We start from the raw sequence: 14584 nt of genomic DNA, 5'->3' as shown, positions 1-14584 counted from the left end.
TTTTTATGCTGATATATATTTTTGGATGTTTTGTTTTTCAATCTAGATCAGGGGCGGGCAACTTCTCCAGTCGGTGGGCCTAATATGGGAAAATGAAGTAGGCCTACTTGGCGGGCCGAATTCCTGAATCGATATACATTAATCGCGTATTTATCCAGTGATTTAAAACGGATTTTTGACCACCTAAACCAAATACATTCAAGAACATCACAAATACAATACAGTCCAAACAATCTAACTGATATAACATAAAATTATTCACCACAGCAAATTTAATGCATACAACATGGTGCAATGGTAACAACGGCGGGAAAGTTTTTTTCTATTGAGGAGCGTTACTGTCCGTTACATTTACAACTACAATTTGACGCAGTAAGCAAGTAGTGGGGGATTGTGGCCGCGGAACACATTATCATGTAAGACCTGAAACTGTTTCTAGATATTTTTTGAGGTCAAACTAGATTGTTTCATTCAAACAAAAGTGGCAGCCCTGCCGGTATGGGTTCGTGTTTGTTGACGTCACTCTCAACCGGTATAGGAGGCTCGTGTTTTTTCGATGTGGACGTCACTCTCGCCCATATTCCCCCAGATAAACCAGGCAGACCCATTTATATTTTTTTGCATAATTTTTATCCTTTTATATTGTGAAGATGGTTTGGTCATTTGCCCAGACGGAATGTCGAATATGCTTGACTGCTTGATGAATGGTGGCACTCGGTTTTGTCTTTGTCGCTCGTATAAAATAACATCACAACTTTGTAGATGTCGACGTATTCCTTACGGCTTATGCCCACACTTACTGACACATCCCGGGCAAATGACCAAACCACTGACACATCCCGGGGTGAATTTCATTTTCGGGTACTGTCGAGTGGCCTGCCGGGGTAAGTAAACGAAAGAAAAAAGGTTGAGAATCTCTGCGGTAGTGGAAAAATGCAAAAATGTCAAATGTTTGCGTTTGCCCACGGCCCACGCAAAACTTACGGGAAATGTTGTTTACCTGCTGATTTGCACACTACTGTTGATCATACAGAAAAAAAATGTAAAGCACTGAAGTTGAAAAACGAAATTGCAAAATCAGCCTAAAATTGAAAAACGAAAATATATCAGCCTGTGTGTCTAAAGTTGTGGATAGTGTTTTTGTTTTTTTATATATTTTCTTTTGCAAACACCGTCTCTCTGGACATGCTGCAGAGTTCGTCGCAGCCAAGCACATCTAAAGCCATGGCGAGCAACAGTCCACCGAATGAAACTAAAATGGCTGACGCAATACGGTTAATTAAAGCCCTTAAGATGAAAATTACCCAACTTCAGGAGGAAAATAAGTCTTTGAGAAAAGATCTGGAACTATCAACTCAAAGGTATGTATTGGTAATTATTTGCAATTATGTATATTTGGTTTCAGATATTTTGCTTTGTTGTGTCTGTATTTTTCCAAACCATTGCTCTACAACTTTTTTTAAGTCACAGAACCTAAATTTGGTTTGGCATGTTTTGTTGGTCTCTATTGAGTGTTATTTTAAAAACATACAAGCAAAATTAAAAAAACACCGATTTTTCATGTCCTTTGCATGTATAAATGTAGTTTTTTATGAAGTGTATACCACATTAATATGTTTATTGACTTTTCGTTTCTGCTTTTTGTTGTTTGTTCAATGTGTAGCATAGAAGAGAGTTAGTTAATCAACCATGCCATATGGAAAAGTTTTATTTCACTGTACTGGTTTAGCATTAATTTTTTGTAACTGCCCATATGAAGTTATCCTGTTTAAAATTTTGTGTTAAATCCTGGGACCCATGTGGAAAGGGTTTATAGAGAGTTTTAGCTCTAGGGTTTAGTGAAACACTGGTTAGACAGCTCTGTTACGTATAGCAAGCCACATGCAAAGTGATATGTAGCACATGTGGTATGTTTAGGTTTTCTGTGTTTTGTTGTTTGCTGTATATATTTAATAATAGAATGTTGAAATTATTGAATGTTTACATATTATGGTTTCCCTGTAGATATAATGAACTGGTGACAAGTGAAACTTCACTGAGAAGCAGTCTAGCAAGTGACTTACATGCTCCAACTGCTGAAAACGAAACAATTAAAACTTTGACCAGTCAGGTTAATATACTGCAACAACAATTGCAGGGAAAATGTCAAATTTCTCCTGATGAAGTTCTGGTGGGTTGCATTTGAATATTGTGTGGTGTGCAGGCTGTACAAAAAATTAAAGCAATCTAAATGTATTTTGGTTAGCAACAAGCAGAATATAAAACAGCCGTTGAACAGTATCGAAATGCCATTGCTGAAAGAGACAAGCAACTTGCTGAACTACAACAGAAGTGTGGACAACCAGAAATGGCTAAGAAAGTAAGTGGACTTTGTGAATATAATAAGAATATGTTTTTGTGCAAACCTACAGTTAAAACATAACACAAACCCGTCAGTAAAACTGGCGGCCATTGCACTGAAGCTAAAATCCAATTGGCCAACCATTTGGGGATATAAAGTAAATCTTGGTTAATACGGACCCGATTGGCAAAAAAAAAACTATTCAGATTAGACAAAAGACCTGGTTTACCCCGAAATCATTGTTTTAAAGTTTGGGTTATCTGGACAGTGTAGGTTGGGTACAAATCATCTTAGATGGGATCAGTGCCGAACCCATAAAAATAATTCTAAAACGCACCAAGTTATGAATACATTACAGTTCATATTGACATGGAGTGCCTAAAAAGCATTTGGCGACAAATTAAACAACTGACTGTTACGTCTTTCGCTGGGTGCTAATGACAACAGTTAAATTTTCTGTGAAGTGATTAACAGTGGTAGACAATATACCATAACAAGTAGCCAACAGCAAGCAGTGGTTATAAATCACCATATAACTGCAGCACAGTTTAATGTACAAAATTTGCTATTGATGTGTTAAACCGTAGCTTTTATTAAGAAAAGCGTTACAAATTATATGTACCTCAAGTTTTATGTGATTAGGCGAACATCCAGATTAAATGAGTTATTTTGTACATAATGTGCATTTAAAACTTACTAGCATTTTGTTTTTTTCTTTAGATCAGCAAACTTCAAAATATGTTGGATAAGGCTCGTGGGACCATAAGAACATTTGCTGATCAGATTGATGCACTGAAACAGCAGTTAGATCACTTGTCTGAGGAATCAATACCTGCAGAAGCAATGCCTGATGACCGTTGTAAGTTACATGAAGGATGTGATTCTGACTTTAGGTCAGGGCTGCACAACCTTTTTGCAATGTTGGCAACATCACAGATTAATTATTTTACAAACGGCCACCAAGCACATTCTTGCTTTTTGTTTTACTTTTAGTTTGTATTGGCCCCCAAAAAGCTCAGATTAAATTCAAACTTAAAGCACACACTGATTTGAACAGTTTTAAAGCACAGACTGATTTAAACAGTTCCAGTCTTAACTGTTAATTATGTCAACACCTGTATTGTGATGGTTCCTGTTTTTCACATTGTTTGCCCATAAAAGGCTGGAAAAAGTCTCATGTAAATGCTACTGGATTAGTAATATTCTTTTTTGGCCTCACAAAAACTATTTAAATCACTTTTGAAGTCCAAATATTTAGCAAAAGAGTTTTAATTGCTTCATGGCGGCCAGTACATGTATTTCAGTATACATGTTCACAGTTGCATAAATTCCACTCTGGGGCTGCATGCGGCTTTGACTTGGTTGTACACCCCTGCTTTAGGTAGAAATGATTGATGTCTATGAAATCAATTTAGTTAAAAAAGTATTTGATTCTACAATGAGACTACTACTATGCAACCATGGTTAATGTACACTTAAAAACTCACTACAATCAGAACTTTCAGTATGACCTGGCATAAGTTGTTGATGGTTTCCTGTACGTAGATAAGATAGGTATTACATTGGCTAAGATAAATCCTAAATATTTTTTACTCATTTATGTTCTGCCAGTTTCTTTGACACAGTCCATTTAACTTTGATAAGTAAAATAACGGCCCAATTAGACTAAAAGTGACATACTTTATTATTCAAACGTTTTGGCGAATGCTTTTGCCATCATCAGTGATATAAATATCCTCAGTTAAATCTATGAACATATCCATGTATATTGTTTTTTTGTGCTCTGTGAAACTTTGCCATTTAGTGGAAATGACCCAAGCCCATGCTGCCTCAGCTGATGATGATACCAATGGACATCATGGCTCTTCCCCAAGGCTATCTGAGCACAACATTGATCTGGTGGGTCAAATTGAATCAACAAAATCACCTTGGCTGTCAGTGTTTGATATATGTAACTTTTTAGGTTGCTCGAGATGAGCATGAAAAAGTGAAAGCTCTTAACCTTAAGCTACAGGGCGATCTTAATGAAGCTGTTACATCCAAAGAGGTTAGTTGGACTACATCATGTTTTTTACTAGGCCACTTAGTTTTTACAGCAACTTTGTAAATAGATTTTGGAAATTACAAGCAAACCTTGCCTTAAATTTTTATCATGTTTTGCTGAATACAAAAGTGTTTTGCCAATCCAATGGTTAAAGTCAGTGGTTCACAAGCTTTTCAAGCCTGGAGAGCATTAATGTACTAATGTTTCTTTTTTTAGCAAAGCCCCAAACACATAAGTTCAACCCATTTTGATAATTATTCATATTGCTTTTTATAACAAACAGGAAAAATTAAACTTTTGAACGTTATAATGCATGCTTATATTTCATCATCAGATCCTAAAACGCCTGATATTTTTTGCGTTATAAGATAGTGAATATTTTGTGGCACACTTGGTATTTCTCTAATATGCTGTGCCACAAAGTTTGATTATCACTGGTTTAAGTAAACTTCAAGTGTTTTCAGACAGCCCTTGCTGAGCTGGTCACAATACGGTCCGAAAAAACTGAACTTTTGCATGAAAATCACAATCTACGAATTGAAAATGAGCAACTGAAGCAACAACAGGCAAACCAACAACAAGGTACAGTGCTTTCTCAGTTCACTACATATTTCACCTGTGTATTAAAAAACAATGGTTGGTCATCATTCGAATTTTTGTTTTGGAGCTGTATTAAACATTGAATAAAGTGATATAAATAAGAATTATGGTTTAAGCACAGTATACAACAATTTGTCACTGGAATTGTTTGCAGGAGATCTGTATGAAACACAAATGAAGGCATTTATGGAAGATTTTTCACTTGAAAGAAAGGAAAAACAAGCTCTCCTTCAGCAAAAGAATGAAATCACTGGGGAAAATTTAAGTCTTAAAGAACACCTTGCGCAGTATGAAAATATAACTTTTGAGGGATTTAGAAATATGCAGGCTTGAACAAATGTACAATAAGTTTGTGCACACAAAAAAACTAATTTTCTTATTTTAACAAACTTTTTTACCCGCAGTTGCTTATATTCTGCACATAGAATAACTGATTATGCCAGATGGTGAAATTTGTAACAAATGTATTCTACTTAAAAGGCTGCAGTCCGCCCTTGCCAAGCAGCAGCATGGACAAATGTACAACCAAAATTACAAGATTCAACCTACTACACCTCCTGTTTATCAAGCAGTTTATGAACATGATCAGGTACAACCATTTCATGAACATGGTCCCACATATGGAATGCAACCCCATGGTAAGTTAATCATTTTAACTTGTTTGGCTGTTGATAAGTTGCTTGGTAATACTGTTTTCCATACCTTTCTGATTTCAAATAGTTTGCCTGTAATAAAAGCACAATGTAGCAGTGATGGCTTGAACCCGAGTGCGCTACACTCAGCTTTCCTGTTTTGGTGCTTAGTGCTTGCCTGAGCAGTTGCACAAACTGACCAGACCATTGCACTTGCATATTCATTCCCTAACATTTGACACTAGTGTTTAAAACGGTATCCAAGAACGAAAAAGACTGTTTTTTTTAAATGCATTAGATGGTGGAAAATTGTTTTTGCAGTTTGTAACTTGTGTCACCAATGTTTCAGTGTATGTGTAATTTTGATTTTTCAATGGCATGCTTCTGAAGGCTACAGTTTGGCTGTATACCAGATCTATGTACATCTATATCAGTGGTTCTCAAAGTTTTTTTCGTATTCCTTCTTTGCAAACCTAATTATGGGTCCCCTTCCCTGAAGGGGACGCATCTTGATTTCACTATGTTTTTGTTTTTTTTTCTTGTTTTTTTCTTTGTTTTTTTCTTTTTTCCGCCGTGAAGTTTGTCCATGCACTTTTGGCAACAAATCTTTGTTGGATTTGGATGAAACTTTCACAGATTGAAGATATGGTTATGTAGATGTGCCTTTTGGTTTGTTTGACTTAATCACCCCAGTATTTACCCCACCAGCCCCCTAAAATGGGAAAAATTGTAAACAATGTCCGAATTGGATGAAATTTGGACAGTTTGTTCTTTGTGCGATAATTAGGTGTCGATTGTTGTGTTTCACCCTGCAGCCCCAATATTTAACCCACCAGCCCCCTAAAATGGGTAAAATTTTAAACAATGTCCGAATTGGATGAAATTTGGACAGTTTGTTGTTTGTGCCATAATTAGGTGTCGATTGTTGTGTTTCACCCTGCAGCCCCAATATTTACCCCACCAGCCCCCTAAAATGGGTAAAATTTTAAACAATGTCCAAATTGGATGAAATTTTGACAGTTTGTTCTTTGTGCCATAATTAGGTGTCGATTGTTGTGTTTCACCCTGCAGCCCCAATATTTACCCCACCAGCCCCCCAAAAAGGGTGATTTTTAAACAATGTCTGAATTGGATGAAATTTTGACAGTTTGTTCATTTTGCCATAGGTGTCGACTGTTGTGTTTCACCCTGTAGCCCCAATATTTACCCAGCTGGCCCCCTAAAAACGGTTAATTTTTTAAACAAAGTCTGAATTGCAAAAAATATTGACAGTGCAATGGTTAAATTTTGCAAACAATTGCTGAATTGAATGTGACTTGAATAGTTGTACCTCATATAGCATGATTATGTCTGCAGACTTTTTATCGCCTTGTTTAAACAGATAGCACCAAAATTTTTCATAGTTTTTTTTGCAAAATGCATTATTTACAACTTTGCATGTGTAGGGGACCCATGAGTTTCTGCTTGCAGAAACAACTAAGGCTATAAAAGACGATGGCTAATATGGGACCCAATATAAATAAGTGTAGGAAATATATTAATGTTTCAAAATATGCTATAGTGTATGTGCAATGGCAATATGTGCTGAGCCACCCTTCTAGTTATTGCTAATTTCTGTTTTAGGGACTGTTTTAAATCAGTGGTTCATCACCTTTTTAATTATTGTTTCATAAAGGTCCCTTTGTCCTCTTCTTGAGGACTCGCAGTATATTTTAGAAACCTAAAGTATGAAGTAACAAACCATAGCCAATTTTCCACAGCAACTAAAATCAGAATTGTTCGTCAAACTTTTTTTTTACTTGTGATACAATGAAGGGCATTGTTAAGCAATGGAGGTTACAAATACTACTTTGATTTATATAGATTTAGTAAACATCAAGTGGTTTTCATAATGACTTCAAACTCTTAGTCTGAGAACTGCTATGTTAAAAAAAACAAACATTAAAAATGAGGTTTTGAATTAACAGCTTTTCCTCTCCAATTCCCCCCTGCCACTAATTTCCTTCCAGGAATTGAAAATTCCCCCCTTAGTGAGCCAAGTGGCCCTGTTTGAGAACCACTGATCTAGATTGTAGAATATTGGGAAAGTACATGATTCTATTATTCTCAGATTCTATTATATGTAGCTATTTAATACAGGACTGTTTTGGATTGTATACTACCCTTATTGTTGGTTGGCAGTAAAACTTTTCCAGGCATAACTATGTAGGTGGTGATTTCTGCAGAAACTCCCTGAAAACCCTAATTAATGACTTTAATATAGAGGTCTGTTGGCAGATTCGTAGCGTCACAGATTACATAGTTTATGTTTTTGCCATCAGTTATGTCTACACGGGCAGCCAGTCCACCACAAATTTCCAGACAACAGTCAAACCTGGTTCATCCCCAACCTGTAATGGCAGTTGAAGCACCACAACACCAAGCACCAGTTGTTGTGTCAGCACCTAATTCTAGAAGAATTGGTTTTCCTCAACCTGTTGCCAATCAACCAAGGGTAAGCGACTTTTTGCAATGTATTTTTGGCCAATATCTTCTTACATAGTTAACTTTTATGAGTAAGTATAACAGGAAACTAATATTGCCTTTAGTCAACAGGCTATTGTAATGCATTCTTTCCCTACCTTTAATTAACTGTAGTTCCTGTACCTATTTAGTTATGGGTCCCCTTCCATTTTGATTCTTCTAAAGTGTAACCCCAAACGACCCTGCGGTTCACCCACAGGGGCCAAAAACGTAAAGTTTTTATAACTGCCGCACTGACTAAAGTACATAATCTTTCAGAGTTTCATGCTTTGTTGGTTAGTGCAATGTAAAGTATTTAAAAAAGACTTTTTGTTGGATTTACCCATTTTCACTCTTTCTATTTGCTAATTGTTTCCATGTAAGTAATTTTTGGTAACCAAACCTGTACCATTAAAACTACGTAAGGTACATGTATTACACTCAAACAGCCACGCCAAGTGCCTCCAAATCCTACATATCTTCCACAACAATCTCCCCCTCCACAACAAAATGAAGGATATTCTTATAGAACCCAACCGCAAGTGCAACCATATCATCAAGTAAGACAGTGATGTTACATCTGCAGATTTTCATGCTTAAAAGGCCAATTTACTATATATATTAAATTTTCTATGTCTGAGCCTCCAACCCGGTACTTTGCCACAAGTGTTACTATTTTATTTCAAGTACCTGGCCTCATGAACACAGTTATTATTTCATTCTTACATATATATGTTTGTGTAGAGTTTTGGGCTCTTTACTAATTTTGGCTGCTTGAAGTATCTTGTTGGTTTTGTATGTATATGTGCGTTGTCCGTTTACACTATTTTTAACTGTAACACTCAACATCTATGTAAGTCTTTGGCACATAGGGTGTAGTAATCCAAAATATTTTGTTAAATAAGGGTTATAACTTATTTCAACAAGTTGACAGTCATGCGTGCCAATTTACTTGTTATTTTCATGCTTTAATGACCTCATGTGCCAATGTTTTTTCTATATAATAGTGGTTCATGCCAGCTGATACTAATAATAAAGAGAAAGCAGAGCATTTTATGCATATAAGGCTGAATTTTAAGACAATTGCATGATTAAAACTGAAAACAAGCAGTGTAACAGGTTCCTTCAATATCGACACGCAAATCGGTTGGTGCGTCATGAAAAACCCACCCCTGATCTGGATTAACCTATGTCGATTAGTTAAAGTATTACCACATTACAAATCAATTGCACCTCAGGTTTTGTCCAAATTAGGCTAAGGTCTGGATTAACTGAATCTTGAGGTTTGCTGTATGTACCAAACATATCTATTTTCTAGAGAGGAGCATTACAACCTGATGGTATTGAAATGCATTCTCAAGGACCAGACCAAACACCCAAGTAAGTTTGTAAGACCATTTGTTACAAGTAAAATAAATTTAAACTACTTGACCATGTTTTGCGCAAAAATGGTCTTGGTACCACCAGCCATGTTGCGTTGACTTGATAACACCAAGACCATTGTTTCCCACTGTAGCCAAAAAATCAGTAATTCGTTGGCAGGTTGGCAAAAATGCTTAAGGCAGTGTTAAACCCAACAGAATTAAAACGAGGACGCGAAACACAACTATTCTGCACTATTTGCCTGATACATAGCGTACGACTTCGCGTGACGTCATAAATGATTCGGTTCATTCGGCCGAATTTCTTCGGCAAAAATATTTGGTTGCGGCCCAACCGAAATATAGCCGATTCGGTACATCACTAGTATATACCAACATTAGTCTTAATAATCATTGAAAAATTCTATTTCACAAATTATGGCTGTGATATCAACTACCAGCAAGTGTTTGTGTAATATTTGGTGAGTACTTTTGAACTTGCCGGAATGTTGGTTGACAATGAACTTAAATACACTACTCCATTCACAAATATGTTTAGCGAACTAGTCCACCAACTGTGTTTCTACCCGGGGATGTGTCGCAGGGGCTTCCCCCGGGGAAACGCACGGCCTAATGGCTGGCGTAATCGTATAACATTTCTTTCTCGCTTGATCAATCTACAGTGTTTTCGATTACACCATTAGCACGGCTCTGAGTTATGTTGATGTGCGTTTAGTTTGCCCGGAAAGAGCTGCGCAACGTTGAGGCGTTATAAAGTGGTTCTTAACCAATCAGCAGTGTCGTCGATCGCCAATGTCGAATTTTTCCTCTGCTATTCTTACGATGATATTTTGTGCCGTACATTATAAATAGTTGTCTTTAATCAATTGAAAATAGTTAACTGTTTGACTAAACCATTAAATCTATTAGATGTCAAGCATAAACCTTAAACAACAATTTAGGTACCATTGACATAAGCAATTTTCCTTTTCGTGTACATAATTTTCCTAAGAAACCTAATCTTTTTGTCCTTTAGAACATTTTCCTTCAGAACCAATGTTACAAGTACGATGTCAGCCAACAATATCAGCTAAAAAACGTGCCAAGTGGCTGAGAAAACTGTCTTCTTACCACGTGGCTGAACAACTGCAAATATTTTTTATTTACGTACTTACATTATTACAAATTGTGTGTTACAGAAGCCCACCCAGTCCCGAAAAACAATGACGCGCCAGTTGCACACGTCAGCGATTTCACACATTCCAATCCACTCACGTGACCTTGCTGACGCGCCTCCTTGATCGGTTGACCATCTTTTCAAAACTCTTAGCCGTTTTCATTTGGGCAAATTGTGTTTTCAAACATACCTAAAACTAGAGTTTAAGTCGGGCGGGGCTTTTCGCTTTCCGGCTTCAGTTAATGAAACCGGTTTGATTCGGCTCAATTTTACACCCAGCATTATTTGAATACCAGTTTCACCAACTTTTCGGCCTAATTCCTTTTCGGTTAAAAATCTGGTATGGCGGGTTTCGGGGTTGCACTTTCGGGTTAGAGCAGTGGTTCTCGACCTTATACTGGTCGCGTACCATCTGACGACCTTTTCTTTCCCTGTGCACAACCTAAACCCAATTTAAACGGGCAGACCGTGCCTATGCTTCTTGACTAGGTTAGAATATTTTGAAACCATCAAAGCTAGCGATTCCAAAAGAATGTCCAAGACACGAGTTTCGTCCAAAACCAGGGCTGATCAGTTGGGTCAGTTAAGTTACAATTCTTGATCTGGCTTGATTTAAATATAGCAGAAAGCTACTCACGTACCATCTGAAAAGCTCTGGCGTACCACTAACGGGTCGCGTACCACAGGTTGAGAACTACGGGGTTCCAGCCCAAATTTCAAGCCCACTTCCAACTCTGCCTAAAGCTATTTTTGTAAACACTTAAAATTTTCTATGTTTAGTATAATGATTTGGTTTATAAGTTTCAAAGGCCTTGGATTGTCTTTTCATGTTGCACTTGAGTTTTAAACACAGTTCGTTCTTCAATACCCATTATAACATTAAAACTTTTTTTGTGTATGTGTTTCTGCTAGAAACAGATTTGATTGTGTTTATCATGTTCCATGTAATTGCCTTTTCTATCCTTGTGCATTTGTTTTCATATCCAAACTGCTGTAACTAAACACAGCATGTGATTTTTGAACGTCCAATCCAGCATATACAACAGCGATTCCCAACCTTTTTCGACGAATTTCTTCCTTAACAATTAAAAACATTTCCAATCTTTCCTAATAGACTACATAGTAGATGCTAAAGTTTAGCATTAGCAGCTAAACCATACGAAGATCACTTAAGATTTGATATTTGATCAACTTCACGGGTCATATTACCATATCTTAAGTGTGTACTTACAAACCCCAAAATTAAAGTAAACTCTTCCCTGGTTAATAGAGACAATAATATATAAATGCCAGCATTTGAGACGCTTATACTAAAACACAAAACGTAAAATCATGAAACAATTTCAAAAACAGTTATCCCCACAGCAGAGTGCTAAATAAAGAAAGTAAATTTCAAAATACTTTTTAACCGCTTGGAAGAAACATAACTTGCCTAAATTTCTGTAAAACGGTGATCCCTTTGGATTTTACCCAAAGTTGTTACTGTGCGTTGTGTAAAAGATTCTGTATCAAATTATTGACAACATGTGCTATGAACTATATATTTTTTCAACTAGTGTCTTTTTATTATGCAACTTCTGTACCTGGAACAAAAGGAATGCAAGTCATTGCTGACCTTTGAAACATTTTTTGTGCCTAATTCCTTGTTAAAAATGCTTGTAATTTGAGCACTTTCTTGTTGAAAACGCTTGCAATCAAGTTTATGGCTATCGTGAACTTCCAAAGTTCCATGTTTTATCGTGATTATGTAACGTAGACTATTTCTTGTTTCGATAAAAAACGATGTTTTCCAAAAGGTTGTGTTTGTTTCGCCCCACGTCAAAACCATAAACGTTTGACTACAACATGGTCACCTGTTTTATCGTACTTTTACACAAAGTATCATTGTGCTTGTGTGTTGCTTTGATTTAGGAAACAAGGGATTTTTACTGAAGGTGAGTTTTATTCTGTGTCAAGTAAAGGTCTATTCCTTTGTAATGTTTTTCATGTTATTTAGGTTATTGTGGACACACAAAAAATTTGGAACGCGGAAAGCAGCATGTTGCCTATTTTGCATCATCAGTCCTATCCGGTAGCGTTTGTTTCTATCCGGATGCATGTATGACTTTGTAAGCAGGATTTCTTGTTCAGCAAAAGGGGAAAAAACAGCTGTTTTTGGAAGGTTTTAATCCCGCCGTATTTTAGGTTTTGTGCCCAACCTGTAGAGCAGAACTGCAATTTGTGCCACCAAAGTCTTGTTTGACGTTGTCCTGTGATGGAATTTGAAGCCCCCAAGACTAATTCCAAATGAAAATGTAGACGATTTTTCTGAGCTTTATTTGAATATGATGGATGGGTCCGAGTTGTAAGTCGGGTCGGGTTCAGGCTTAGGTTTCTTTAAAAAAACGGGCCTGACTTAACTCTGTTTCAGTATTTTTACTAGCTAAGTAGGAGGCTACTGGGCCTGACCTAATGTCAAACAGTTCTATAACGCCTTGTTCAAGACCAACTGCCTATTATTATCCATTGTGTTTGTTGTCTTGGTCTTTCCCGTGGCTTCAAGGTATAGGCCTGTCAATCAAACTTTCGGACCTAAACGGGCTTCTCAAATTCGGGTAGGGTTTCGGGCTTGTACTTTCGAGTTCGGGCTCCAATTTTAGGCCCGTTTGCATTCCTGGGATGGATATTTACCCTTTTAGCCCAGTGGTTCTTAACCGGGGTTCGATCGAACCCCAGGTGTTCGGCAAAGCGAATCTTTTACGAACACAAATTTAAAGCGTTAAACGTGTCTTTTCTGCTTATTAAGGTCCACGCAACCTTTTAAAAGCCCAAACATAACGAAAATTGCGTCAATTTTTATCTTTTTCAACACATTATCGTTTTTCCCACGGTAGTCAAAAAAATTAGTAGCCTAATTCATTGGCAGGTGGCAACCTGCCAATCATGCTTAAGGCTATTTTAAACCCCACAGAACTGAAATAAGGACGAAACACAACTATTTTGCACTGGCTGCCTGGTACATAAACATTTTTTTCACGTCAAACGCGTAGCGTACGACTTCGCGTGACGTCATAAATGATTCGGTTGATTCGGCAAAACCGCCGAATATTCGGTTTCGGCCGAATCGAAATTTAGCCGATTCGGTACATCACTACTAATAACCATATGTGTCAGACTTTTTGTACGCCTATTGTGTGCAAACAATGCGAACAAAACAGGTACCACAAAAAATATAGATTATGACATCATAAACAGTTAAAACTGATCACCTCGTTGTGCAGCTCAATCTGTGCACCGAGCTAGAAATTAATCTCGGGTTTTTGGGCGATATTAGATAAATACATGATATAAACCAAGTATTTTGAAACAAAAATAAGCTGATAAATGACGGCCGTTGGTGATCATAAGAATTTGCGATGCGGCCGTCCTAGCAAAATGGTTGTGCACCCCTGCACTAAGGTTTTATTTTCTTTTTTTGACGTAACAAAGAGCATTGTTCGCGTTGTTCGTAAGCAGAAACACAACGAAGTTTTTTTGGCAGCAAAAACTTATTACTTCATCTGTTTCATGTTTATGTACAGATGCTAAAATACAATGCTTCATTTTGGTAAAAACCAAAAATTGCCGGAATTAAAGCAATTATGAAACAAGTTGCTTGTACTATTATGTCAGAATTTAACAAAATGACAAACAGTAACTAGTGCCACTATACGTTTGAACGAAAACTAATTATAACCCACCAAACAAAATGGGTTAAAAACCTGAGATGTAAATTTGGGGTTCGCCAAAAGGCTGAAGAATATCGTAGGGGTTCGGCCGTTATAAAAAGGTGAAGAACCACTGCCTTAGCCTATTCTTAATGACAGTTGCGTCAATTTAAAATTGTTTAAATTGAATAAAAGGGCATGTGAAACAACGAAAGTAACTGTAATCTATAATACAAACCGT

The 14584-nt window shown here is 37.0% G+C and overlaps 1 protein-coding gene across 1 annotated transcript; it reads left to right on the top strand.

Annotated features, from left to right (window-relative positions):
* The first annotated feature begins 651 nt into the window (after positions 1-651).
* On the top strand, positions 652-12535 carry LOC145219110 (uncharacterized). The gene is made up of 13 exons (XM_080086493.1): positions 652-1361; positions 2005-2170; positions 2246-2359; positions 3062-3200; positions 4146-4240; positions 4305-4388; positions 4850-4967; positions 5140-5272; positions 5466-5623; positions 7939-8111; positions 8569-8679; positions 9438-9499; positions 10680-12535. Exons 1-13 carry the CDS (start codon positions 1186-1188, stop codon positions 10705-10707), a joined length of 1557 nt encoding a protein of 518 aa, XP_079942619.1. The 5' UTR covers positions 652-1185; the 3' UTR covers positions 10708-12535.
* Positions 12536-14584: the final 2049 nt, after the last annotated feature.

This window comes from Phallusia mammillata, chromosome 3 (assembly GCF_965637545.1).
Source record: "Phallusia mammillata chromosome 3, kaPhaMamm4.hap1.1, whole genome shotgun sequence".
NCBI lineage: Eukaryota > Metazoa > Chordata > Ascidiacea > Phlebobranchia > Ascidiidae > Phallusia > Phallusia mammillata.
Note: the sequence above shows the minus strand (reverse complement) of the source record. Positions and strands in the feature narration are given on the sequence as shown.

Excerpts from the sequence above, each read along its gene's own strand:
- LOC145219110 (XM_080086493.1), top strand. The coding sequence starts at position 1,186 with ATGCTGCAGAGTTCGTCGCAGCCAAGCACATCTAAAGCCATGGCGAGC. Across the intron at positions 4,968-5,139 it reads ACAGGCAAACCAACAACAAG|GAGATCTGTATGAAACACAA; the intron begins GTACAGTGCTTT and ends AATTGTTTGCAG. Across the intron at positions 9,500-10,679 it reads GGACCAGACCAAACACCCAA|AAGCCCACCCAGTCCCGAAA; the intron begins GTAAGTTTGTAA and ends TGTGTGTTACAG.